Genomic DNA, 24288 nt, shown 5'->3' on the forward strand with positions numbered 1-24288 from the left:
GATGGCATCTGTGCTCCCTCAGGTCCATGTCCCCACACCCAACAGCATGGGGGTGCTCCCCCTGCTCTGTGCAATGCAAACAGGGGCTCCTGAGCCAGTGCTGCCGTGTCTGTGCCTGCAAGGATGGGGCACCTGTGTGAGCTGGGGCAGAGGGCAGGGCTGCAGAGGGGGGATGTTTTTGGCAGCTCCATGAGGACGCTCTGGGACGCTGCCCTGGGCTGTGCATTGCACTGGGGATGGATCAGCCCCTGCTCTGCTGCTCCTTCCCGTCTGCCCCAGGGCCCTTGCAGAGCCCCAGCCATGCTGTTTGCCCCCAGCCTACCCACGGCCAGCCTGGGGCTGTTCATGGGGCTTTTCTGTGCTGAGCATTGGCCTGGCCGTGTTCTTGAGAGAGCCTGGGCAAGGAGCCTGGAGCCCCCAGGCCCTGGGCTGAGGCGTCAGCGCTGCCCCAGCAGTGCCCATGGCCTGTCCCTGCTGCAGCCCTGGCACTGCCACCCCCAGGGCTGTGCCCGGCCCCGAGAGCACTCAGGCCCTGCAGCAACACCAGGGCCACCAGGGCAGCGGGGCAGGGCCACGGCAGCAGCACTGGCAACACCAAGTGCTGCTGCTGCTGCTGGGCACAGCTGCTGTGCCAGCCCTGATCTGCCCCAGCTCTGCACACAGACATTGCTGCTGCAGCTCCAGAGAACGGAACAAAATGGGGAACTCCAGTGAAAATTCTGCTGGGAGATCCTTTAGTTCCTTTAAAGCCACCAAGAGGCCAGCTCCTCATTGACACAGTCTGAGGCCACAGTGAAGTTAGGAGACACAAAATGAGAAATTTCAGAAAAATGGCCTTGGTTTAGGGAGAATAATAAAAAATCAAAACAGAATTAAAAAAAAAAATCCAAAAATAAATATCAAAGATTACTTTTATTTCAAGAGATATGCAGAAATTGGCAACCAGATTAATGTTTCCTAAATGGTCCACTCATCAGTCTCCACACTGCAGCCTTGAGCTCTTGGTTCCTCAGGCTGTAGATGAGGGGGTTCAGGGCTGGAGGCACCACCGAGTACAGAACTGACAGGGCCAGATCCAGGGATGGGGAGGAGATGGAGGAGGGCTTCAGGTAGGCAAATGTGCCAGTGCTGAGGAACAGGGAGACCACAGCCAGGTGAGGGAGGCAGGTGGAAAAGGCTTTGTGTCGTCCCTGCTCAGAGGGGATCCTCAGCACAGCCCTGAAGATCTGCACATAGGAGAAAACAATGAACACAAAACAACCAAAACCTAAAGATGCACCAACCACAATGAGTCCAAGTTCCCTGAGGTAGGATCTGGAGCAGGAGAGCTTGAGGATCTGTGGGATTTCACAGAAGAACTGTCCCAGGGCATTGCCATGGCACAGGGGTAGGGAAAATGTATTGGCTGTGTGTAGCAGTGAATAGAGAAAGGCACTGGCCCAGGCAGCTGCTGCCATGTGGGCACAAGCTCTGCTGCCTAGGAGGGTCCCGTAGTGCAGGGGTTTGCAGATGGACACGTAGCGGTCATAGCACATGACTGTCAGGAGGGAAACCTCTAATGACATGAAAAACACAAAAAAAAAGAGCTGTGCAGCACATCCTGAGTAGGAGATATCCCTGGTGTCCCAGAGGGAATTGTGCATGGCTTTGGGGACAGTGGTGCAGATCATGCCCAGGTCGCTGAGGGCCAGGTTGAGCAGGAAGAAGAACATGGGCGTGTGCAGGTGGTGGCCGCAGGCTACGGCGCTGATGATGAGGCCGTTGCCCAGGAGGGCAGCCAGGGAGATGCCCAGCAAGAGGCAGAAGTGCAGGAGCTGCAGCTGCCGCGTGTCTGCCAATGCCAGCAGGAGGAAGTGCCTGATGGAGCTGCTGTTGGACATTTGCTGTCTCTGGCCATTGGAAGCTGTTCATGGAGAAAAGTCAGTGACCGGTTGGGAGAAACTTCTTCCAACAAAATCAAAGCCGTTTCCCACAGACCCTTCTCCTGTAACACTGTGACACCCTTTTCAATTTCCTGCACATTTTTCTTCAGGTCCAAGTGTGGAGCCCTGGCTGGTGCTGCCTGAGTGGGACTTCAGGTTCAGGGCAGGTACACACAGAGGTTTTTATAGTTCAGCCTTGCTGTGCAGACATAGGAGGGGAACAGGGACCTGTCTTTGTGTTCCACTTTGAATCTCTGTTAACACAGAAAGCCCTGTCAGCATCTGCCCTCCCACTGCCAGAGAACAGGAATGATATAGTCTGTTTAAATGTACTAGTGTTATTTACAGCTTTTCTTCATCTCCCCTGCTGATTATTTTTGGATGTCAGAAAATCTCTGCATTTCTGCTGCCCTCTGAGAGAACATTGAGTTCTCTGAGGCAAGGTGGTGAGTGGAGAGGGAGGGAAGGATGTCCATCACCCTGTCCTGTTCCAGTATTCTCTAGGCTTTCACCTTTCCCAGACAGAGGATGATCACCCTCCCATGTTTCCTTTAAAAACCATCCTGACATTGCTGAGAGCAGATGGATCCCCACAGACCACCAAATGTCCATCCCCTTCTCAAGGTCTCAGCCCCACGTTTGTACCCAGGGACAGACAGAGCTCATTTCACCAACCCAACAGCATTTTCTCATCATAGACCTTCTGTGTCTCACAGTGGGGCTTTTAGATAACACAGAGATGCTACAGGACAGGTTTGTATCCTGGAGGGAAGCTCAAAGCTTGGACTGAAATCTCAGGGAGATTCCAGGTGTCCTTATGATGGCAATGGATTGAGGGAGGTGCAGCTCCTTCCCTGGCTGCCCTGACAGCATTGCCCAGAGCCGGGCACTGGGGACAGCGTCACCCTGAGCCAGCTGTGCCCCCTCCAGAGCCCCCAGGGCCGGGCAGCTGCTCCCAGCCCTGTGCTCTGCAGAGGGAACTGGGCCCGGGGCTGCAGAGCTGCCCCACGGCTCTGCTGCAGCTCTGCCTGCACAGGAGGGGCTGCACGCCTTGGAGCCCCGGCCCTGAGGGCAGAGGCTGGGCTGGGGCACAGGAGGGAGGGGGCTTGTTCAGAGGGAGGGGCTGCACTGGAGGGGACCTGTGGGCATCTCTAAACTCTCCCTGCCACAGCATTGCTGGGGTTTGTTTTCTCTCCCAATTGCCCAATCTTTTCTCTGCTTCCAGGCTATTTCCCTCCTGCAGGTGTTTCCCTGTGCCTGATCTCTCCCTGCCAGCACTCACAGACCCCAAATCTCTGTGCCCTCTCCTTGGCCCTACAGAACCCTGCCTGTTTGCAGGGCCCTGGCTGGGGCAGGTTCTGTTTGCAGGTGGGACAAAGGACAGCTCAGACTGAGCCTGATGGGTCCAGCAAAGGGAATACTGGTGCTGTCCATGGGCAGAGAGGCTGAAAACACATTAGGGATCTCCTGTGAATTTACGGAATACAAAAATAACAGTTCCAATGTCTCAGACACTTGTAAAATTTCATAATTAATAATTCATAACCAATCTTTAATATTAATCTCCCGGCTCCCTGCCATTCTCCAATACTAGCAAACTAAATATAAAGTCTTTGGAAATGTCCTAATTTTAATTAAATCCTTGTATTGGAAATATTTTATGACTGACCAGCATTCCTCAGCATGTCAAAGCTTCATGAGCATTTCACCTTCCCCGCACCAGAAATGTTCAGAGTTTTACTCACAAAGTCTGTAGGCATTGGGATGTTCCAGGTTTAGGAGATGGCTCCAGGAGTTGCAGCTGCATTGTCCTGCAGCCAGAGGTTCCTGTGCCAAGGGCTGGCAGTGATTGTGCCCCGGCACTTCTCAGCACCTTCCCAGCCCTGACTGATTGAAGCTGTCTGTGCCTCTGTGCTGTGCCCAGGGCGGCTGCAGGCAGTGCCCCAGCCCTGCTGGGCTGGAAGAAGAGCTGCTCCTCAGGAGAAATGTCTTTATGAAGCTCTTCTTAGTTTGCAAGGAGCTGCCTCTGTGCCTGGAGCCCAGTCCAACTCAGGAGCACAGACACAGCACAAGGACTTTAATGACCCTCTCAGGGCTTTGGTGTTGTTTACATCAGACTCAGTCCCTGAGAGAGTGTTCAAAAAACTTCTCAAGAACTCAATGCTAAATTGAAACTCTGAAGTTTCTTGAAGTTTTTATGGGTCCCACTGAGGAACTCAACTCAGAAAGTGTCCCCAGGTTGCAGTTAGAGCAGAACACTGGAGGCATTGATGACAGCTGGGGACAAACAAGGCCAAGATGTCTCTGGTGCTGAGCAAAGCTGGATGTGTTTGAGGAATGCCAAGGGCCAAGGCCTGAGCCCCAGCCCCTGGCCAGGCAGATGCTGTCTCTCCCTCCTTGCTCAGGGCTCTTGCCGGGATGGGCACAGGCATGTGGGGATGTGCAATGGCAAGGGCAGGAGCATGGGGCGGCCCCTGCCAGGCTGCTGAGCAGGAACAAGGAGGCAATGAGGCCCCAGGCCTGCAAGGGTCACTTGTCTCCTGCTCCTGGCTCAGGCCCAGGCCCAGCAGCCATGGCCAAAGTGCTGCCCAAGTTGGCTCTGGCAGGGCTGTCTTGCAGCTGCTGCACATGCCTGTGCCCTGTGCAGCCCAGGCTGTGCTACGGTGTCCCTGCCCTGCGCCTCTGTCCCTGCAGGCTGTCGGCATCCCCCGGCTGCCCCACCTGGCTGGCCCCTTCCTTTGCTGACAGCTCTGCCTCCTGCCTGCCTCTGCCTGCCCACACAAAGCCTGGGGCTAATACCAAAAGGGTTCATTCCATGTTTACCCTGCCTGTGAACTTTCAGCAAAGGAACAAGGCATTCAGGGGCTGCTTTTCCAGCAAGGATGGTTGGAAGATAAGAAGAAGACATCTGGCTCAAGGCTGCAGGAATAGAGAAAACAAGGACTGAATCTGGGAATTTCCGGGGGGTTTTATGGAAATGGGTAAAATGTAATTCACATTTTGGGACTGTATATAAGCAACACACTGGTAGAATTCCATGTCCACATTTTTAGGAGTTAACCCATGTTGGACCTTATACCTGAATAAATCATACCCTCTGAAATAGCAAATTAGTGTTCAGGAGCCTTATTCTGATATTTCAGAGATTTGGTGACAGCAGAGCCTCACAGACCCAAGGAGTCAGCTGTGACACTTTGCAAACTCATGGAACAAAGGGTCCATGGTGACACAGCAGAACTCCATGGAACCAAAATCCATTTTGGCACCATGGGGCCACATTGAACCAATGGTCCATTGTGATACTGCAGATCCGAGGACACCATTGTGACCCTGAGAAACGTCTTGGAACCAAGGGGCCATTGTGACACAGCAAGGCCTGGTGGAACCATGGGTCCATTGTGACACTGCAGAATCTCACAGAACCAAGGTGACCGTGTTCTACGGCGGAACCTCATGGAACAAAGGGTCCATGGTGACACTGCAGAACCAAGGAGACTGCTGCTGGCAGTGTGAGAGCTCATGGAACCAGAAGTCCAAGAAGTGACACAGCAAGGCCTTGTGGAACCAAGGGTCACTTATTAAACTGTTTGGCCTCATGGAACCATGAGCCCTTGTGACACAGCTTGGCCAAGTGGAGCCAACGTGCCACTGTGACACTGTGGATCCAGGGAGATCATTGGGACTGAGGAACCTCATGGAACCAAGAGTCCATTGTTCCACTGTGGGGCCGTGTGAAACCAAGCGGAGCACAGAGACATTGTGGGGCCTCATGGAACAAGGGAGGCTCTTGACACTGGAACTAAGGGGAACACTGGACCACTGGGACTTCACTGGAACCAGGGGGCCATTAGGCAGGGCCTGGTGGAATCAATGGCACTGCCATGAACACTGTGGGTGTTCATGGCATGAAGGGTCCATTCTGACACCGTGGAACCAAGGATACCATTGTGACACTCTGGGACATCATGGCAGCCAAGGTCCACTGTGACACAGCAGGGCCTCATAGAACCTGGAGGCCATTTTTAGACTTAGAGGCCTTGTGGAACCAAAGGGCCATCGTGGCACTTCAGGGCCTTGTGGAGCCAAGGGGACCATAGTGACACTATGGGGCTCCATGAAACCAATGGTCTGTTGTGACACTGCAAGGCCTTATGGGATCATGGAGACCATTGTGACACTCCAGGTGTCATGGAAACAAGGAACCATTGTGACACTCTGCAGTCCCGGCAGGCCAAAGGGCAGTTGTCACATTGTGTGGCACCATGGAACCAAGGAGTCCATTGTGACACTCCAGGGCCCCATGGAACTAAGGATTCATGGAACAGTGCTGGACCCCATGGAATCAAAGGTCCATTGGGACATTGAGGGGCCTTATCGATTCCTGAAGTCCATGATAACACTTGGAGGCCTCATTGAATCAAGGGGCTCTGCAGGACCTCATGGAACCAAGGAGACCCTTCTGACATTGTGAGTCTCCATGGAACCAAGGGTCCATTGTGAGACTACAGCACCAAGGACACCCCTGTGACACTGCCAGGCCTCATGGAAGCAAGGGACCGTTGTGACGCTCCGGAGCCCCATGGAAATTAGAGGCCAGTGTGACACATCTGGGCCTCATGGAGCCAAGGATCCAATGTGACACCACCACTGTGGCACTGCAGGGCTCCATGGATCCAAGGGAACAGGGCGCAGCTCTGGTTGGCTTAGCTTGACTGCTCCAATTGCCCTTGGCATGCCCTTCTAATGTATCCCTGAAACCCTGGGACTCTGGGCTTTACTTCAAATGGAAAAGAACTGCCCTACTCATTCAAGCATCCATGGCCAAAATGGGATTCCCCCTCCAACCTTCCCAATATGCAGGGATTGCTGTCAGACAAAAGCTGCCATTACCAACAACTCTGGCTGCCCTTGTCTTCTTGAGAGCAGGGTCTGACCTGCCTTCAAACACTGGGGCTCAGTGCTTTCCTTCCTGTGGAAAAGAAACATCCATCTCAAAGTGCCCATGGCTGAAATTGGGAATCCACCTCCAAAAGTTCTATATCCAATGATTGCTCCTTCACAAAAGCGGCCATTACAGACAGATCTGGCTGGCCTTGGCCTCCTTAGGACCAGCTTTCACCTGTCTTCCAAACACAGGGGCTCTGTGCTTTCCTTTCTCAGGAAAAGAACTGGCTTTGTCCTCCAAGCACAAATAGCTGAAATTGGGATTCAGCATTCAAAATTGTGAATATCCAAGGGTTGCTCCCAGACAAAGATGCCAGGACGGGCAGGTGTGTCTGTCCAGAGGCCTTTGTCTCTAGTCACTGAAGTTCATGAGCCTCTGAAAGGCTTGGGTACCACGGTTTCCTTTCCATGGAGCCAATGGTGACACTTTGGGGCCCTGTGGAACCAAGGGACTACTGTGACATTGTGGGTATCATCAATACCAGAGACCATTGTGACACTGTGGGACCCTGTGGCACCAAGGCCATCGCTGTGGCTCTGCTGGGCCGCATGGTCCTGTACTGGTTTAGGGCAAATTTGTTAAAGAATCTGCAAAGGAGGGCCCCTCCAGAAAGCGAAACCCACACGGCCCCTCCCCCCAACCGGTTCGGGAAAAAATTCCTCGGAGAGAGGTGGAAAGAACCTGTTTATTTGACTGGCCCCGCACCCCCATGGCACACAAAATGAACAATACCCGATGACACCGCTCTGAGAAAGATGGCAAAATCAGAAAGTCTCTTTCGGGGGTGGTTGCTCTGTTCTCAGTCCCTCCGGCGCTGGGCCAGCCGCTGCAGCCGAACCCTTGGTGTTCCCGGGTCCCAGTCCGGAGCAGGTTCGAGATGGTCACAGGAACAGGAGAGGAGAAACAGTCCAGGAAGGAATGTGGACTGTTTAGCTAGAACTAGCTAATAAGCAGAGGCAGAAAGCAGAGCAGAAGCAAGAGCAGAAAAAGAGAGCAAGCAAAAGCAGCAAGCAAAAGCAGCAAGCCCAAAGCTGGAAGTAAAAAAAAACCAGCTCTGTCTACTGCTTGTCTCTGTGTCCTGATAAGAGAAACCCAAACAAAACTTCCACTCTTCAGTGCCGGTCTTAAAGGCACAGAACAGATGAATGGGGATATACAAGCATCATAACGTCACCCCAGGACAGGTCCCAAGAGCCCTGTGTGAAGCAGCAGGGCTTTGTGGAACCAAAAGGGCTGTTGTGATCCTGAAGGGCACCGTGGATCCATGGAGAGCAGTGTGGAATTCCATGGCCCCATGGAATCATGGAGAGCCTTGTGACACTGTGGGGCCCCACGGGACCAAAGGGCCACTGTGACCCTGCAGGGCCTCATGGAAGCACAGGGCCATTGTGACACTGCAGAAGCCAGGAGAACATTGTGACACTGCAGGGCCTCGTGGAACCAAGGGGAGATGGAAGAGATCTGGCTGGTTTGGCCTCTCAAGGGCTACTGGACAGCTCCAGCTGCTCTTGGAGTGCTGAGGGCTGCCTCTTATCAGCTCCTGGAGAACTGGGGCTCTGTGCTTCTCTTCCTATGGAAAAGAACCATCTGTCTTTCCAGGTGTCCATGGAGAAAACCGATACTCCCTCTGAAAAATTCCCCAATATGCAAGGGTTCTCCCAGGCAAAAGCTGCCAGGACAGAGGGCTCTGGTTTGCCTTGGCCTCTGGTGATCACCTCTCATCTCAAGGAAGTCCTGAGGAAAGAACTTGAACAGCTTTGACTACGGGAACATAAATGGATCTCTCCTCCTCTGAAAAACTCAGATGATCTTCTGATCATATGTGTCTTTTTTTCTCATTGTGTATTTAGCATGAAACATTATTTTCAGCTAAATATTATTATTCTTCTCACTCAACCTAACACTCTACCAGTGTTATCTGACACAAAACACCTTCTCTATGTATGGATTCAGGTCACCTGTATAAGCAGACACAAGAAAGAATGCAGCAGGAATGATTTGTCTGTGCTTCCATCTTTCCCATCTCCTCTGGAGCTGGAGGTGCAGCCCCAGCACTTGTCAGGGCTCAAGGGCTCCCAAGCTCAGCTCCCACCCAGAGAACTTGCAGACCCTGGGCTGCTCTTCTTGGCCCCCGCACACTCAGCCAGGCTGAGATGGACACTGATGGTTTCTGGGTCAGGCTCTCTGAGCCCGGCCCAGCTCCCTGCAAGCTCTGCCAGCTGCCCTGAGCTCTGGGCAGCACCAAGGGCCTCCCCCCAGCCCAGCTCAGCCGGCTCCAACCATGGTTGAAGAGGACACAATTCAATAAAAATCACGCTCTCCCCTGAGCTATGTGCAACGTCCCAGCAGCGTCTGACATGTCCACCATCCACAAGTGATTTCCATAATAAAATTATTTTTAGAAAAATATGGTTCTGTGATAAACACAGTGCAGTTCTTGTATCAGGATGCCCATCTTGGAATGGGGGCAAAGCAGCCTGAACAATTCCTGATTTGCAAAGCTGTCAGTGATGGATGGAGAATGGGGTCAGGCTGCTTTTGGTGTTAAGGAAATGCTGAAACCAGCCTGATTCATTTCATCTCCTCCTGTCCTTGCTGATCTCCCCTCTTTCCCCTTCCACCCTGTTGGAGATTTTTTCAGGGAAGGCCTAGAAGGCAGCTGTGAGGAGCAGATTCTCACAGCCTGTTTCTGTTGACCGCAGAGGTTCTCAGGTTATTTTTTATTACAGGTAAAGGTGACAAGCATGAAGGCCTTGACAGCCTTGCACATCAGAGTTCTCAGGCAGCTTTCTCATAACAAGTAGATGTTCTATCTTTGGCTGTTTTGGGAAAGCAAGAATAATTTTGAGAACCCAAATCTTGGTATTGGAAACATAAGGAGGGGTTGGTATGTTATCTCTGACCTATTGTGAGCTCAGATTTTGCAATATGCATGAACTTGATTAACACTGTTATAAAAGGTGCCTGATTGATTAATAAATCAGAGTCGATGCTGACCAATGCAAGGTGGGTCATCTCCCTCCAACTTCAATACCACCTATTGGCTTTTGTCTCCCCCCAGGCCCCCCGGTGAAGAGCCTGGCTCTGTGTTCCCCATCCCCTCCTGGCTGGCACTGCCAGGCTGGGATGAGGAGCCCCTCAGCCTTCCCTGCTCCAGGCTGGACCAGCCCAGCTCCTCAGCCTCTGCTCATAGCCCAAGGGCTCCAGCCCCACCTTGGAGGCCCTTCCCAGGCCCTGCTCCAGATGCCAGACATCTTTCCTCCCCTGGGGAACCCAACCCAGGCCACAGGGACCTGGATAATCCACGTCCTTCATGTCCTGGTCACACAGCCCAGCCCCTTGTCCCTGTGACAGCTTTTGGGGTTGATCTTGTGGAATATCCTTGGGGGAGGCTGTGGCTCCAGGTGGGCCATGGGCATACCAGGGGATAGGGGACCCTGCTGGGCATGAATAGCTTTGGACTGTTGGGGGGAAACTGTGAGGAGAGGCTGGGGCAGAGTGACCAACCCCGTGACCTCACACAGACCTCCTGTGATGTCGCAGTTTGCTCTGTGATGTCATAGCCTCTTCTATAATGTCACACAGCTGGTCTCCGATGTCAAAGCCATCACTGTGATGTCATAGTCTGCTCTGTGATGTCAGTCCTCTGCCCTGTGATGTCACACCTGTATCTGTGATTTCACAGAGGCCGTCTGTGATGTTGCAGCTGCTCGATGACGTCACATAATCCACTGTGTGATGTCATAGCCCACTCTGTGACCTCATGTTACCAGATGATAAATTGTTTACACCAGGTGAGCACACACAATGCTGGTTCTCCAGAACCCCAGGCCTATGGAAACCACGCAATGCCCATTGTGTGAGAAGAGGAACTGAAATTCACCAGCCTCAGTGTCGTGCCAGCTCAGCCAGGCCCACTGGAACATTGAGGTCCACGAGCACCAGGGACCACCAGAGAGACCCCCAGGACAGGAGAATGCATAGGTCAAGGGGAGGAGAAAAGTTTCAATGATTGTGGGGAAATGATTATCCTATATGTGTTTAGTCCAGGACAATCAAGGAATATGTATGCAAAATACAGAATATAAACAGAAACTTTCCTGTACTGAGCGTGCACAGCTGTGGGAGGAGCTATCCCCCCGTGCAACTGGCCAAAAAAAGAATGCTGCTTGTTAATGCCACATTGGGGTTAAAGAGTTTTGTTATTTTGCCAAATTTTTGGTAACACTCCCACTCCCAAGGAAAGCTCTGTCTGCTGCTGTTCACAAACAGAGAAGGGCTGGTGGGAGATTTGGTGGTTGAAGGCTGCCTGAGGCAAAGTCACCATGAAATAACAGAGTTTCCAATATTCTATGAAAGAAACAGGGGCTGCAACAAAACTTCATCACTGGAATTACGGAGGGCAGACTTTGGCTTATTCAGGGTGCAGATTTGGAGAGTACCAAATCAGATACTGACATTTTAAGGGAAACAGTCCTTAAAAACAAAGGTGTCCAGGAATGATGGACACAGCTCAAGAAAGAAAACTTGAGGGAGAAGGAGCAGCCTGTGCCTCTGTGCTAAAGTTGAGCCAGCTAATTTTTGTCCTGGCTGGGCATGGAGCTTTTGTGGGAACTGAGGAAAAAAGAGGGTGCATCACCTTCGGAAAGAAGATCAGACATCTCAGGAAGTGTTTCAGGATGTTGTTAGGTTATGCAGAAAGAAAAGTAGAGTGGTAAAAGGTCAATAAAAACATAACCCAGCCACTTCTGTGAAAAATACTAAAAAAATGTTTTAAAATGAACGTAATAGCAAAAGGAGGGATAAGTAGAACATCTACTCTTTGTTGGAGGCCGTGGAGAATACAATAAGTAAGATAAGGAAAAGCCGAGCTGCTTAACACCTTCTTTGCCTCAATTTTCAACAATAAGTGAAGTTGTCCTCAGGACAAGTGCTCTCCTGAGATGGTGGATGGGCACAGGGAGCAGAACAGCCCCCTGTAATCCAGGAGGAAGCAGCTGGGGACCTGCTGAGCCACTCAGATGCTCACAGGTGTCTCTGGGAGCAGATGGGATCCATCCCAGGGGGATGAGGGAGCTGTGGATGAGCTCCCCAAGCTGCCCTCCATCATTTACCATCAGTGCTGGCTCAGCAGGGACGTCTGAGAGGACTGGAGGTGCCAATGTGAGCCCATACCCAAGAAGGGCTGGAAGGAGGAGCTGGGCAACTCCAGGCCTGTCAGCCTGACCTGGGTGCCCGGCAAGGTGATGGAACAGATCACCTTGAGTGCCATCACAGGGCACCCACAGGATGGCCGAGGGATCAGAGGAAGCCAGCGTGGATTTGAATATCTGCATTGATGATCTGCATGAGGGGACTGAGTCCAGCATCAGGAAATTTGAAGATGACACCAAGCTGGGTGTGAGTGTGCATCTGATGGAGGGTAGGAGGGCTCTGCAGAGGGACCTGGACAGGCTGGATCCAGGGCCCAAATGCAACAAGGTGAGGTTGAACAAGTCCTGCACTTTGGCCACAAAAACCCCTGCAGTGCTACAGGCTGGGGACAGAATGGCTGGACAGCGGTCAGGCAGAAAGGGAGGCACCGATGGACAGCAGGCTGGACATGAGCCAGCGGTGTGCCCAGGTGGGCAAGAAGGCCAATGGATCCTAGCCTGGATCAGGAATGGTGTCGCCAGCAGGAGCAGGGCAGTGATTCTTCCCCTGCACTCAGCACTGGTGAGGCCACACCCCGAGTGCTGTGTCCAGTTCTGAGCCCCCAATTTAGGAAGGCCATGGAGGGGCTGGAGCGTGTCCAGAGAAGGGCAACAGGGCTGGTGAAGGGTCTGGAACACAAGTCCTGTGAGGAGAGGCTGAGGGAACTGGGGTTGTTTATCCTGGACAAGAGGAGGCTCAGGGTAACAAGGCAGTGTCAGGGCACAGGTTGGACTTGATGACCTCCAAGATCTTTTCCAACCTTATGGATTCTGTGGCTCTCTGAAACTATCCTTGGAGCAGTGGAAACAGCATCTGCAGTGGGACAGCAAACTCCCAGCTCATGCGAACAAAATTTCTGGCTGACTGCAGAGGCCACGACAAACCTGAGTGGTTTCCTTGCCATCCCCCAACCCTTGCTGGCCCCAGGGGCTGATGGCATTTGTGCTCCCTCAGGTTCATGTCCCCACACCAACAGCATGGGCGTGCTCCCCCTGCTCTGTGCAATGCATACAGGGGCTGCTGAGCCAGTGCTGCCGTGGCTTTGCCTGCAAGGATGGGGCACCTGTGTGAGCTGGGGGAGAGACCAGGGCTGCAGAGGGGGGATGTTGTTGGCAGCTCCATGAGGACGCTCTGGGACGCTGCCCTGGGCTGTGCAGCGCACTGGGGATGGATCAGCCCCTGCTCTGCTGCTCATTCCCATCTGCCCCAGGGCCCTTGCAGAGCCGCAGCCATGCTCTTTGCCCCCAGCCTGCCCACGGCCAGCCAGGGGCTGCTCACGGGGCTTTTCTGTGCTGAGCATTGGCCTGGACGCGTTCTTGAGAGAGCCTGGGCAAGGAGCCTGGAGCCCCCAGGCCCTGGGCTGAGGCGTCAGCGCTGCCCCAGCAGTGCCCATGGCCTGTCCCTGCTGCAGCCCCGGCACTGCCACTCCCAGGGCTGTGCCCGGCCCCGAGAGCACTCAGGCCCTGCACCAACACCAGGGCCACCAGGGCAGCGGAGCAGGGCCACGGCAGCAGCACTGGCAACACCAAGTGCTGCTGCTGCTGGGCACAGCTGCTGTGCCAGCCCTGATCTGCTCCCAGCTCTGCACGCATACATTGCAGCTGCAGCTCCAGAGAAGTGAGCAAAAGGGTGATCTCAGTTGAAAACTCTGCTCAGAGATCCTTTAGTTCATTTAAAGCCACCAACACAGCAGCTCCTCATTGACACAATCTGGGGCTAAATAGAAAATGGAGAGAAAGAAGATGGCAAGTGGAACACACATTGGCCTTGGTTTAGAGACTATGCGAAAACAAAGAAAAAAAAATGAAAAAAATGACAGAGTTATCAAAGATGACTTTTATTACAAGTGATTTGCAGAAATTGGCCAGCAGTTTAATGCTTCCTAAATAGTCTATTCATCAGTCTCCACACTGCGGCCTTGAGCTCCTGGCTCCTCAGGCTGTTGATGAGGGGGTTCAGAGCTGGAGGCACCACTGAGTACAGAACTGACACTGCCAGATCCAGGGATAGGGAGGAGATGGAGGGGGGCTTCAGGTAGGCAAATGTGCCAATGCTGAGGAACAGGGAGAGCACAGCCAGGTGAGGGAGGCAGGTGGAAAAGGCTTTGTGCCGTCCCTGCTCAGAGGGGATCCTCAGCACGGCCCTGAAGATCTGCACATAGGAGAAAACAATGAACACAAAACAGCCAAAACCTAAACAGACAGATACAAATGAAATCCAAATTTTTCTGATGGTGGAGTGTGAGCAGGAGAGCTTGAGGATCTGGGGCACCTTACAGAAGAACTGGCCCAGGGCATTGCCTGCACAGGGGCAGGGAAAATGTATTGGCTGTGTGCAGCAGAGCATTGAGAAAGGCCCTGGCCCAGGCAGCTGCTGCCATGTGGGCACATGCTCTGCTGCCCAGGAGGGTCCCGTAGTGCAGGGGTGTGCAGATGGACACGTAGCAGTCATAGCACATGATGGTTAGGAGGGAAAACTCTGCTGAAATGAAGAACAGAAAGAAAAAGAGCTGTGCAGCACATCCTGAGTAGAGGATGTCCCTGGTCTGCCAGAGGGAATTGTGCATGGCTTTGGGGACAGTGGTGCAGATGGAGCCCAGGTCAGTGAGGGCCAGGTTGAGCAGGAAGAAGAACATGGGCGTGTGCAGGTGGTGGCCGCAGGCTACGGCGCTGATGATGAGGCTGTTGCCCAGGAGGGCAGCCAGGGAGATGCCCAGCAAGAGGCAGAAGTGCAGGAGCTGCAGCTGTCGCGTGTCTGCCAATGCCAGCAGCAGGAAGTGCCTGAAGGAGCTGCTGTTGGACATTTGCTGTGTCTGCACAATTCAGCATACAGAAGGAGGAAAGACACGGCAATGCAGGGGAAATTTCTCACAGAAAAATCAAAATTCTTTTTCGTAGCCTGTTTCTTTCCACTAAGCACCTCCCCCTTGTGTATGTCTAGGTGACCTTCCTTCACCATTGTTGCTGGAGCTCTGATTGCTGCTGGCCAATGCTGTGTGAGGAGCTTGACCTTGGCCAGCAGGACACCTGGGAGTCAGCCCTGACCCCCTGTCAGTGCAGGAGAGTAGTGAGAGCAGGGCCCAGTCCTGGTGTTCAGGCTTGGATATAGAATCTTCCTGTAAGGCTGCAGAACTGCCTGGGTGAAGGGATGGGGATAACAGAAGGCAGAATGAGAGATTCTGCTGCACCTGGGGAGAACAGAGAGTCCAGAGAGGCAGGAGGGTTTTCTGAGGCTTAGTGCAGACTGAGGGGAGCTGCTCTGTCCCTCTCTCCTGTTCCAGCTGCCCTGCACTTGCACCTTACTGAAATCCACTCCAGTGTTACCCTGCGCAACCAGGAGACCCTGCTGAGAGCAGAGGGATCCCTGGCACACAAAGTGACTCCTGCCTTTCCCAGAGTCAGGAGAGTGGGCTCATTGCCAGCCTCCCAGGCTGCCCTGCCCAGAGCTGCCCGGGCACAGGGAGCTGGGACACCCCAATGCTTTCTCAGCCTGCACAGGAGGAGCCCAAGGGCTGGGCCTGGCCCTGCAGCTGGAACTGCCATTGCAGAGAGCTCCTCAGCAATGCCAGCAGCACCTGGGCAAGGCAAGGAGAGCCCTGCCCAGCCCCTGCCAGGCAGCAGCAGGGCAGGACAGTGGTCCTCAGGCCCTGGTCAGCAGGGAATGAGCACATGGCCGCAGAGATGCCCTTCATCTCTGGGGCTGCTCTGCCGGCCCAGGAGGGACTGAGGGCCCCGAGCCTCCGGGCTGAGGGCTGTGCTGGCTGTTAGGGGACACAAGAGCTGTGCTGCTCAGGGCAGTGTGTGCCCTGCAGGGCAGGCCCGGCAGGTGCCACATCTGCCCTGCAGCAGGGCTTCCCTCAGCACTGCCTCCCTCCCTGCCTGCCCACGGCTCTGCTGCTGGAGCTGTCCCAGCCCCAGCTGCTCCTGTGGCCCCGGGCTCCTTCCCTGCCAGAGCTGCCAGAGCCCAGCCCAGCCCCTGGGCCAGCCCTGCCCTGCAGCTGCTGGGCCCTGCAGGGATTAAAGAACAGCTCCCCGAGCCTGGGCACCATGGAAAGGTGATGCTGCATGGATCTGGAGGCTGGGCAGGTACAGGCACTGGCAGAGGTGCCCAGGAATCCTCAGGGTGATGATTTAAGAGACTCAGCCCTTGCTGTGCTGTGCATAGCTGAGTTTCCATTGCCACCAAGATGAGCCAGGGAAAAGTGGGAGCACAGATTCAGGAAAGCAGAGACTCAAGAAGGAAACCCCAGCTCTGAATGAGTTCATGAGAAGTCCCCTCAGAATAGAGCTGGGCATGAGCTGAAGCTCTGAGCAGCCCTTGCTGCAGCTCCAGCTTCACCCCCTGCAGCCGTCCCTGGCAGCAGGAGCCGTCCTGCCCTATCCCTCTGACGGTGCCCAGGGCAGCCCCGCTCTGCAGCACATCCTCCTCCTCCTGCTCCTGTGTCACAGAGAAACTGGGAGAGTCCTCCTGACACATCCCCCAGGCTGTGGGGTGTGCTGGCTTCAGGAGATCCCTCCAGGAGCACAGCGGACATTGCCCTGCACCCACACACTCACCATGCACAGGGCTGTGAGGATGTTTCCCCTAGTGAAGTCTCAGCTCAATGTCTTCCCAATCCTGATTGCCTTCAGCCTGTCTCTGCCTGGCTCCTGTCCCCTCAGTACCTGCAGGCAGAGCCCTCAGCCCAGCTGGGCTGGGAGAGGAGCTGGTCCTGGCAAGAGCTGTTCCTTTAAAGCTCAGCAGCACAGACACAGCGCAAGGACCTTAATGAGCCTCTAGGGGATTTGGTGTTGTTTACATATGACTCAGTCCCTCAGAGAGTGCTCAAAAATCTTCTCAAGAACTCAAATTTAAAATGAAACTCTAAAGTTTCATGAAGTTTTAATCAGTCCCACAGATGGACACAAATGAGAAAGTGTCCCTAGGTTCCAGTTAGAGCAGAACACTGGAGGCAGTGATGACATCTGGGGACTAAAAAGGCAAAGGTGTCTCTGGTGCTGAGCAAAGCTGGATGTGTTTGAGGAATGCAAAGGGCCAAGGCCTGAGCCCCAGGCCCTGGCCAGGCTGATCCTGTCCCTCCCTCCTTGCTCAGGGCTCTTGCCAGGATGGGCACTGGCATGTGGGGATGTGCAATGGCAAGGGCAGGAGCATGGGGCGGCCCCTGCCAGGCTGCTGAGCAGGGACAAGGAGGCAATGAGGCCCCAGGCCTGCAAGGGTCACTTGTCTCCTGCTCCTGCCTCAGGCCCAGGCCCAGCAGCCATGGCCAAAGTGCTGCCTAATTTGGCACTGGCAGGGCTCTCTTGCAGCTGCTGCACATGCCTGTGCCCTGTGCAGCCCAGGCTGTGCTACGGTGTCCCTGCCCTGGGCCTCTGTCCCTGCAGGCTGTCGGCATCCCCCGGCTGCCCCACCTGGCTGGCCCCTTCCTTTGCTGACAGCTCTGCCTCCTACCTGCCTCTGCCTGCCCACACAAAGCCTGGGGCTGACCCAGGCTCCTTTTGGGGGATGAGTTGCACCACAGCCCTGCCCTGGATGAGAAATTCCTTTCTCTTTGGGTTCTGTCTGGCCCTCCCGATCTGCTCTGTGCTTTAATTCTTTCTTTCTCTGTCTGTTCTCTACTATGTCAAAAGGAGCCACCATCTCTGAAAACAACCTTTAATCCCTCCCAGGCCTCTCCTCTGCTGTCCTCAGTCTCCACCCCACTGAGCACAGAGCTCTTCTCTCCCTGTACAGTGCTCATATGCTTGAGGCCTCCAAACCCCAACTTGGGAGATCTCCCAGCTCTCTCCAAGGTGTTGGCAAATGAAAACTTTCTGCTTATAGTCTAAGAAAATCACCTCAGGACAAGACCAGTCAGACCTGTGCCTCCAGGCTACTTTTCCTTTGGAGCAATCCTTGAATAGATGGAATTTTTTAGGCCGAATTTCTGTTTTGCCCATGGGCACTTTGATGTGAACAACGATTCTCTTCCATTGGAAGGAAAGCTGAGGCCAGGTGTTTCAGGGGCAGATGAGCAGTAGCCACCAAGGGCCAAGGCGAGCCAGACGTTTCTGGAATTGCAGCTTGTGTCTGAGAGAAATCCTTGGATGCACATAATTTGGGAGGTAGAATAAAAGTTTTGGCCACTGGTCCCTTGATGAAAAGGCCATTTCTTTTCCATCTGAAGGAAAGCAGAGAGCCCCAGGGTTTGATGGTAGATGAGAAGCAGCCCCTGGAAGGCCAAGCCAGCCAGACTCGTCTCTCCTTGCAGCTTTTGATTGGGAGCTATCCTTGGATATATGAAATTTAGGGGCCAGATCTCAAATTTGGCCATGGCCCCTGGAAGAGGAGACTGTTCTATTTCCATCATATGGAAGGCAGAAAGCCCCAGTGTTTCAGGAGTAGATGACAGGTGGCCATCAGAGCCCACAGCGCCAGCCAGAGCTGGCAGGTTTTTTCTGGGAGAAATGCTTCATATAGTGAATAGTTTAGGAGGAGTAGCAATTCTGGCCCTGGAGGAATAAGAAGATTCTTTTCTATAGGAAGGAAAGCACAGAATCCCAGTGCTTCAGGGGCTGATGAAGTGCAGGCACCAGAGAGCAAGGCCAGCCAGACCTGTCTGTAACGACAGCTTTTGTGTAGGGGCAATGATTGGATATAGGACTTTTGGTGGTAGAAAGCCAATTTCAACCAAGGGCACCTGGTGAAGGATGGTTCTTTTCCCTTAGGATGGAAAGGGCAGAGCCCCAGTGTTTCAGGGCAGAATTCAGGCAACCACTAGAAGCCAAGGCCAGCCAGACCTGTCTGTATTGGGAGATCTTGTCTGGGAGAAAAAAACCCTCGAATGTAGGAATTTTGAAGGACAGCTACCAGTTTTGGTCATGGGCGCTTGTGCAGGAGAAATATTTCTTTTCTTCCATAGGAAGGAAACCACAGAGCCCCAGTGTTTGAAGGCAGGTGAGACCCAGCTCTCAAGAAGACAAGGTCAGCCAGACGGGTTGTAATGGCACCTTTTATGTGGGAGAAATCCCTGGATATTGGGAATTTTGGAGGGGGAAACCCATTTTGGCCATGGATGCTTGAATGAGAAGAGCAGTTCTTTTCCATTTGAAGGAAAGCCCAGAGCCCCAGGGTTTCAGGGGTACAAGAGAAGAGACCCTCGACATGCCAAGGGCAGTTGCACCAGTCAGGCCAAGCCAACCAGAGCTGTTCCCTGTTCCCTTGGATCCATGGAGCCCTGCAGTGTCACAGTGGTGGTGTCATATTGGATCCTTGGCTCCATGAGGCCCAGATGTGTCACACTGGTCTCTAATTTCCATGGGGCTCCGGAGCGTCACAACGGTCCCTTGCTTCCATGAGGCCTGGCAGTGTCACAGGGTTCTCCTTGGTGCTGCAGTGTCACAATGGACCCTTGGTTCCATGGGGACTCACAATGTCAGAAGGGTCTCCTTGGTTCCATGAGGCCCTGCAGAGCCCCTTGATTCAACGAGGCCTCCAAGTGTCATCATGGCCTCCAGGATTCCATGAGGCCCCACAATGTCACAATGGACCTTTGGTTCCATGGGGTCCTGTATTTTTTTGAATATGAATCCCAATATTACCAGTTAGATTGTGCCTGGGCCAGTCTGACCCTCGCTGCTAGACCAAAGGCGGCAGCTGTGGTGTATCACCCTAGAGACACCTTTAGCTTGCTGGTGGTTGCAGCTGGGCACTAAACAAGTCCAGGCGTGTTAGGGGCTCCGTTTACCTCAGGAGGAAAGCTTCAGGCGATGGTGAAGAGAAAAAAGAGATGGATTCTGCTGGAGGGTTATATCCAGAGGTTTATTCCATGGTTACAGAGGTCTGAATCTTTGCAACAGCTCCAACAGAATCCCCACCGCATGGTCTGATTACCTTTTTAAGCTCCCAGGGCAGGGGATAGGAAGGGGACAGGTGAGCCACCAACCAGGTGAGAGGGACAGGGTCTCAGGGGAGGCTGAGACCTAGACAGGCTAATGACCTCTGGGCATAGGGGCATCTTTTGAACTTGACCAACCACACGATGCCTGGCTGGAATGTTAAGCCTGATTGACAGGACTCACTCAGCAAGGGACGAGGGGGAAGGGAGAGGCATATAGGCACACCTGGGAAGGGACCCGGAAGTCTAAAACAGGACATTACAACACACTACAACATCTCCCCCTAGTTTTGTTTAAAAAGAAGAGGACTGTGTTTGTGGTGCAGAATGATTGCCAAACCATGGTTGGTAAATCGGTTCTTCCTCTGACCTTGAAATTAATTTGAGAACCATGCATTTGATTAGTCCAAAAACAATGCTAACAACTACAATAACTATAACTAAAATAAACAACACTAAAAACACAGTTTTCAGAATAGACCCCAACCAGCCCAAGAGTCCCCAGCCCTTGAACAGTACATTCAGCCCGTTGTCAGTTTCTCTGATGATGTCCGAGAGCTTTGTCAAGGTAGTCCGTACCTGGTTTGGACTGAGGGACTATGCAGGAGATCGCAGGTGGGATGATCATGAATAGGACAAGAAGCAGGCTCGGTCTCATGGCATCTCGAGGCTACACCCCAACAGTGGGATCTCAACTGGTACAAAAACTTGAGACAAACATATATTACAAACTATTCCAGATAGGAGGCTTAAATGGAATTTCCTCCAGAGAACGCGTGCGGCGTTTTCTTCTCCAGGCAGCGTGAGCAACCTGGGGTGCTTCTGCAGATTTCTCCGAGACTTTGGGAACATAGGGCTTTACCCATTTGGAAGGAACCCACTTTAAACCAGAGGGAGTGGACACAGAGGCGTATCCACGTTCCCAAGTAACCAGTTTGTAAGGTCCCACCATTTTCCAAGTCTCAGGGTCCTTTACTAAAACTGGAGGTTTTTCTTTCATCAGCCTATGACTGCTCCTCCCAAAGTGGCGTAGGATGGGTGGGTTCAGGCTGTCAAAAGAACAATTCAGAAAATTGATTGTGAATAGTGCCCTGGATAACCGGATGTGGGGAGGTTCCACCTTCAAAACCTGTTGTTGCTGGTCCAGGACCCTTTTAATATCACGGTGAGTTCTTTCTACAATGGCTTGACCTGTAGGGGAGTAGGGGATGCCAGTTTTGTGCTCTACTCCCCATTCTTGCAGGAAGCTCCCGAATTCCTTGGATTTATAAACAGGCCCATTATCAGTTTTCAGCTCCTTGGGGATGCCCATGAAAGAAAAAGCCTGTAAGAGATGCTTAATAGCCTCGATAGATGATTCTCCTGTGTGGGCAGAAGCATAGACCGCTCCAGAAAAGGTATCTACACTAACGTGAACATATTTCTGCCGTCCAAAAGCCTGTATGTGTGTTACATCTGTTTGCCACAATTCACAACTTTTCAGTCCCCTTGGGTTTGCTCCCGTACTCACTGTAGGGAGTGCATGTTGTTGGCAGTTTGGGCATGTGGCCACAATCACTTTGGCCTGTTCTCTAGTGATGTTAATCTGACGAACCAGGCCAGGTGCATTTTGGTGGAAAAGCTGGTGGCTGATTTTTGCCTGTTCAAAAACATTTGGGAGAGTGGCCATCACTGCAGGTGCAGCAAGAGCATCTGCCCTTCTGTTGCCTTCAGCGATAAACCCTGGCAAGTCAGTTTGTCACCTGACATGCATCACATAAAAGGGTTGCTCTCGGTGAGTGACTAACTTTACCAGTTTTGAGAGCAATTCAAAAAGTGCGATGTTAGATACATCTTGCAGTATTGCTTGATCTGCTCTGGATACTACTCCTGCCACGTATGCAGAGTCTGTAATCAGATTAAATGGTTCTGAGAACCTTTCAAAAGCCCTAACAACCACAGCCAATTCAGCAACCTGAGGTGAACCTTCCACCTCAGCAACGTCTGTCTCCCACTGCTGGGTTTGAGGATCCTTCCAAGTCATAACAGACTTGTGGGACCTCCCGGACGCATCTGTAAAGACAGTCAGAGCCCTTTTTAAAGGTCTCCTACTTAGAGCACTTCTCAATTTTAAAGTAAATTGAACATCTTGTTCGAACAATTTGTGAGTGGGCCGCGCTACCGAAATTTGTCCTGAGTAGGAATCCAGAGCAAACTGCAACACTTCATTCTCTTGAAACAATATTTCCAGTATTTTCATAGTATTTTGACCTGATTTTAACTCAACTGGAATGTGAATGCACTTAAAATCACATCCTGCTAACTCCCTGATCCGGGTCCTTTCTTCCCAGATCAGTTCCGCTAACAGCTCCTGAGGCTTTGTCAGTCTCTTGGATGTTTTGTGACTGAGGAAAACCCATTCTATGATCAAGAGAGAGTCCCTCTGGTCCCGGTCCTTTTTTGGTGTGTTCTTTGCCTTAGGTGTTTGTTTTTCCTCCCACTGGAAAATAATTCCATGGAGGTGTGGCAACTTCCCTAGAATGATAAATTTGAATGGCAGGTCAGGCCAGCATCGGTTGGCCTGTCTTGTGGACATTGCAATCTGAACCTTTTCTAGAGCTTTCCATGCCTCTGGGGTAATAGACCTAGGAGCACCTGGGTCCTCTCCCCCTTTCAATAAATTGAAGAGAGGGGCAAGGTCTTGGTTAGTCAAACCGAGCCATGGCCTTACCCAATTCAAAGACCCACACAACTTGTGGACATCCGCAAGGGTCTTGATCCTTGGATTGATTTCTAGTTTTTGAGGAACAATGGTCCTATTTCCAATTTCTAAGCCCAAATACTTCCAAGGTGGCATCTTTTGAATTTTCTGTTCCTGGAGCTCAAACCCTGCAACAATCAATGCATCGATCGTTAGGTCAAGCGCATGTGTGTGTAAATCATCATTGGGGGCACACACAAGGATATCATCCATATAATGATAGATGATGGCCTTCTCTGCGGCTGCACGTACTGGGGAAAGCAGGGAAGAGACATACCACTGGCAGGTAGCTGGCGATACCTTTAATCCCTGAGGAAGAACGGTCCAATGGTACCTTTTCATAGGGGATTCCATGTTGGTGGAAGGGACGGAGAATGCAAAACGCGGTGCATCGTCAGGGTGCAAGGGGATTTGGAAAAAACAATCTTTAATATCAATAACAGCTAATTTCCAATCTTGGGGAAGCATTGTTGGGGATGGCATACCAGGCTGGGGAGAACCCATATCTTCAATTACATTAATAATTTGTCGGAGGTCGTGAAGAAGTCGCCATCTCTATTTGTCAGCTTTTTGGATGACAAACACTGGGGAGCTCCATGGGGACATGGTCTCCACAATGTGGCCCTTTTTTAGTTGGTCTTCCACTAGTTCCTCATGCACCTTTATTTTTTGTTTACTGAGCGGCCATGGTTTCACGTCAATTGGTTTGTCTGTTTTCCACTTCAGTTTTTGGATGGGGCGCTGTTGTTTAATGTCTGCTGCACAAAAATGCTATGGAGAATCTGGAATATCAATTGTGACACCCCACTGGGCCATTAAATCTCTCCCTAACAAAGGTTCCGAATAATCTAACACAAATGGACGGATATTTGCCAATTGTCCGTTTGGTCCCTCGATTTGAATAGTGCTCTTGGATTGTCTTGCCAATTGCAGACCTCCTACACCTCGAAGGTGACCGGCAACATTTTGCAAAGGCCAATGTGCTGGCCAATCTTGTACTGGAATCACTGTGCAGTCTGCACCTGTGTCTACAAGCATCTCAATGCATTTTGACTCCCCACCCCCACTGAGGTTACACCATAATTTAGGTTTGTCTTTCCCAATAACTTGGACCCAGGCGACTGTGGGCCCTTGTTTTTCAGTACTTTCAGGTAAAGATGGTACAGGGATAGCTTGTGCAACAATTTGTCCCTTGGGAAGAAACAGGGGTGGGTGGAAACAGTGCAGGCCGAGAACGAATTGCTCAGGATCTGATGTTGTCATTCCCGGAGCAATCCCGATCTCTTGTGGTGTGTGTTTGGTGTCCCCAATGACGAAGTACTTACAACTAATTCGGTTCCAAGTACCCTTCTGTTCAGGATTTACAGAGACAAAATGCCAGTCAGAGTCCTTCAGGTGGAGTGACTCTGTCAGCTGCAACCTGTAAGGCTCATTGGCAGAAGACGTGGTTAACACAGGATCACCTAAATCATAACAAAGGTTATTTTGTTTCACTTTCAACAGTGGACCAGCAGACTTAATATTTGAAGCACTTGCTTCACTTACACAAATATTAATATTATCACACGCTTGATTTGTTTTGCTACCCTTATTCTCTTGGCCTGCTCTTTTTGTA

At 52.2% G+C, this 24288-nt stretch overlaps 1 protein-coding gene and 1 pseudogene across 1 annotated transcript; both read right to left on the reverse strand.

Annotated features, from left to right (window-relative positions):
- Nucleotides 1–947: 947 nt before the first annotated feature.
- On the reverse strand, nucleotides 948–12139 carry LOC135441408 (olfactory receptor 14J1-like). Its single transcript, XM_064700956.1, has 2 exons — nucleotides 12043–12139; nucleotides 948–1555 (listed from the first exon to the last, which is right to left on the reverse strand). Exons 1-2 carry the CDS (start codon nucleotides 12137–12139, stop codon nucleotides 948–950), a joined length of 705 nt encoding a protein of 234 aa, XP_064557026.1.
- Nucleotides 12140–13932: 1793 nt separating this feature from the next.
- Nucleotides 13933–14701, reverse strand: LOC135441409 (olfactory receptor 14J1-like; annotated as a pseudogene).
- Nucleotides 14702–24288: the final 9587 nt, after the last annotated feature.

The sequence above is a fragment of the Zonotrichia leucophrys genome, unplaced genomic scaffold (assembly GCF_028769735.1).
Source record: "Zonotrichia leucophrys gambelii isolate GWCS_2022_RI unplaced genomic scaffold, RI_Zleu_2.0 Scaffold_282_67233, whole genome shotgun sequence".
Lineage (NCBI taxonomy): Eukaryota > Metazoa > Chordata > Aves > Passeriformes > Passerellidae > Zonotrichia > Zonotrichia leucophrys.

Bases quoted from the DNA above. Each gene is read 5' to 3' on its own strand.
- LOC135441408 (XM_064700956.1), bottom strand. From the start codon at position 12,139: ATGGCACTCAAGGTGATCTGTTCCATCACCTTGCCGGGCACCCAGGTC. The intron at 1,556-12,042 runs GTATGGGCTCAC...TCATGTCATTAG, and splicing joins CTCCTTCCAGCCCTTCTTGG to AGGTTTCCCTCCTGACAGTC.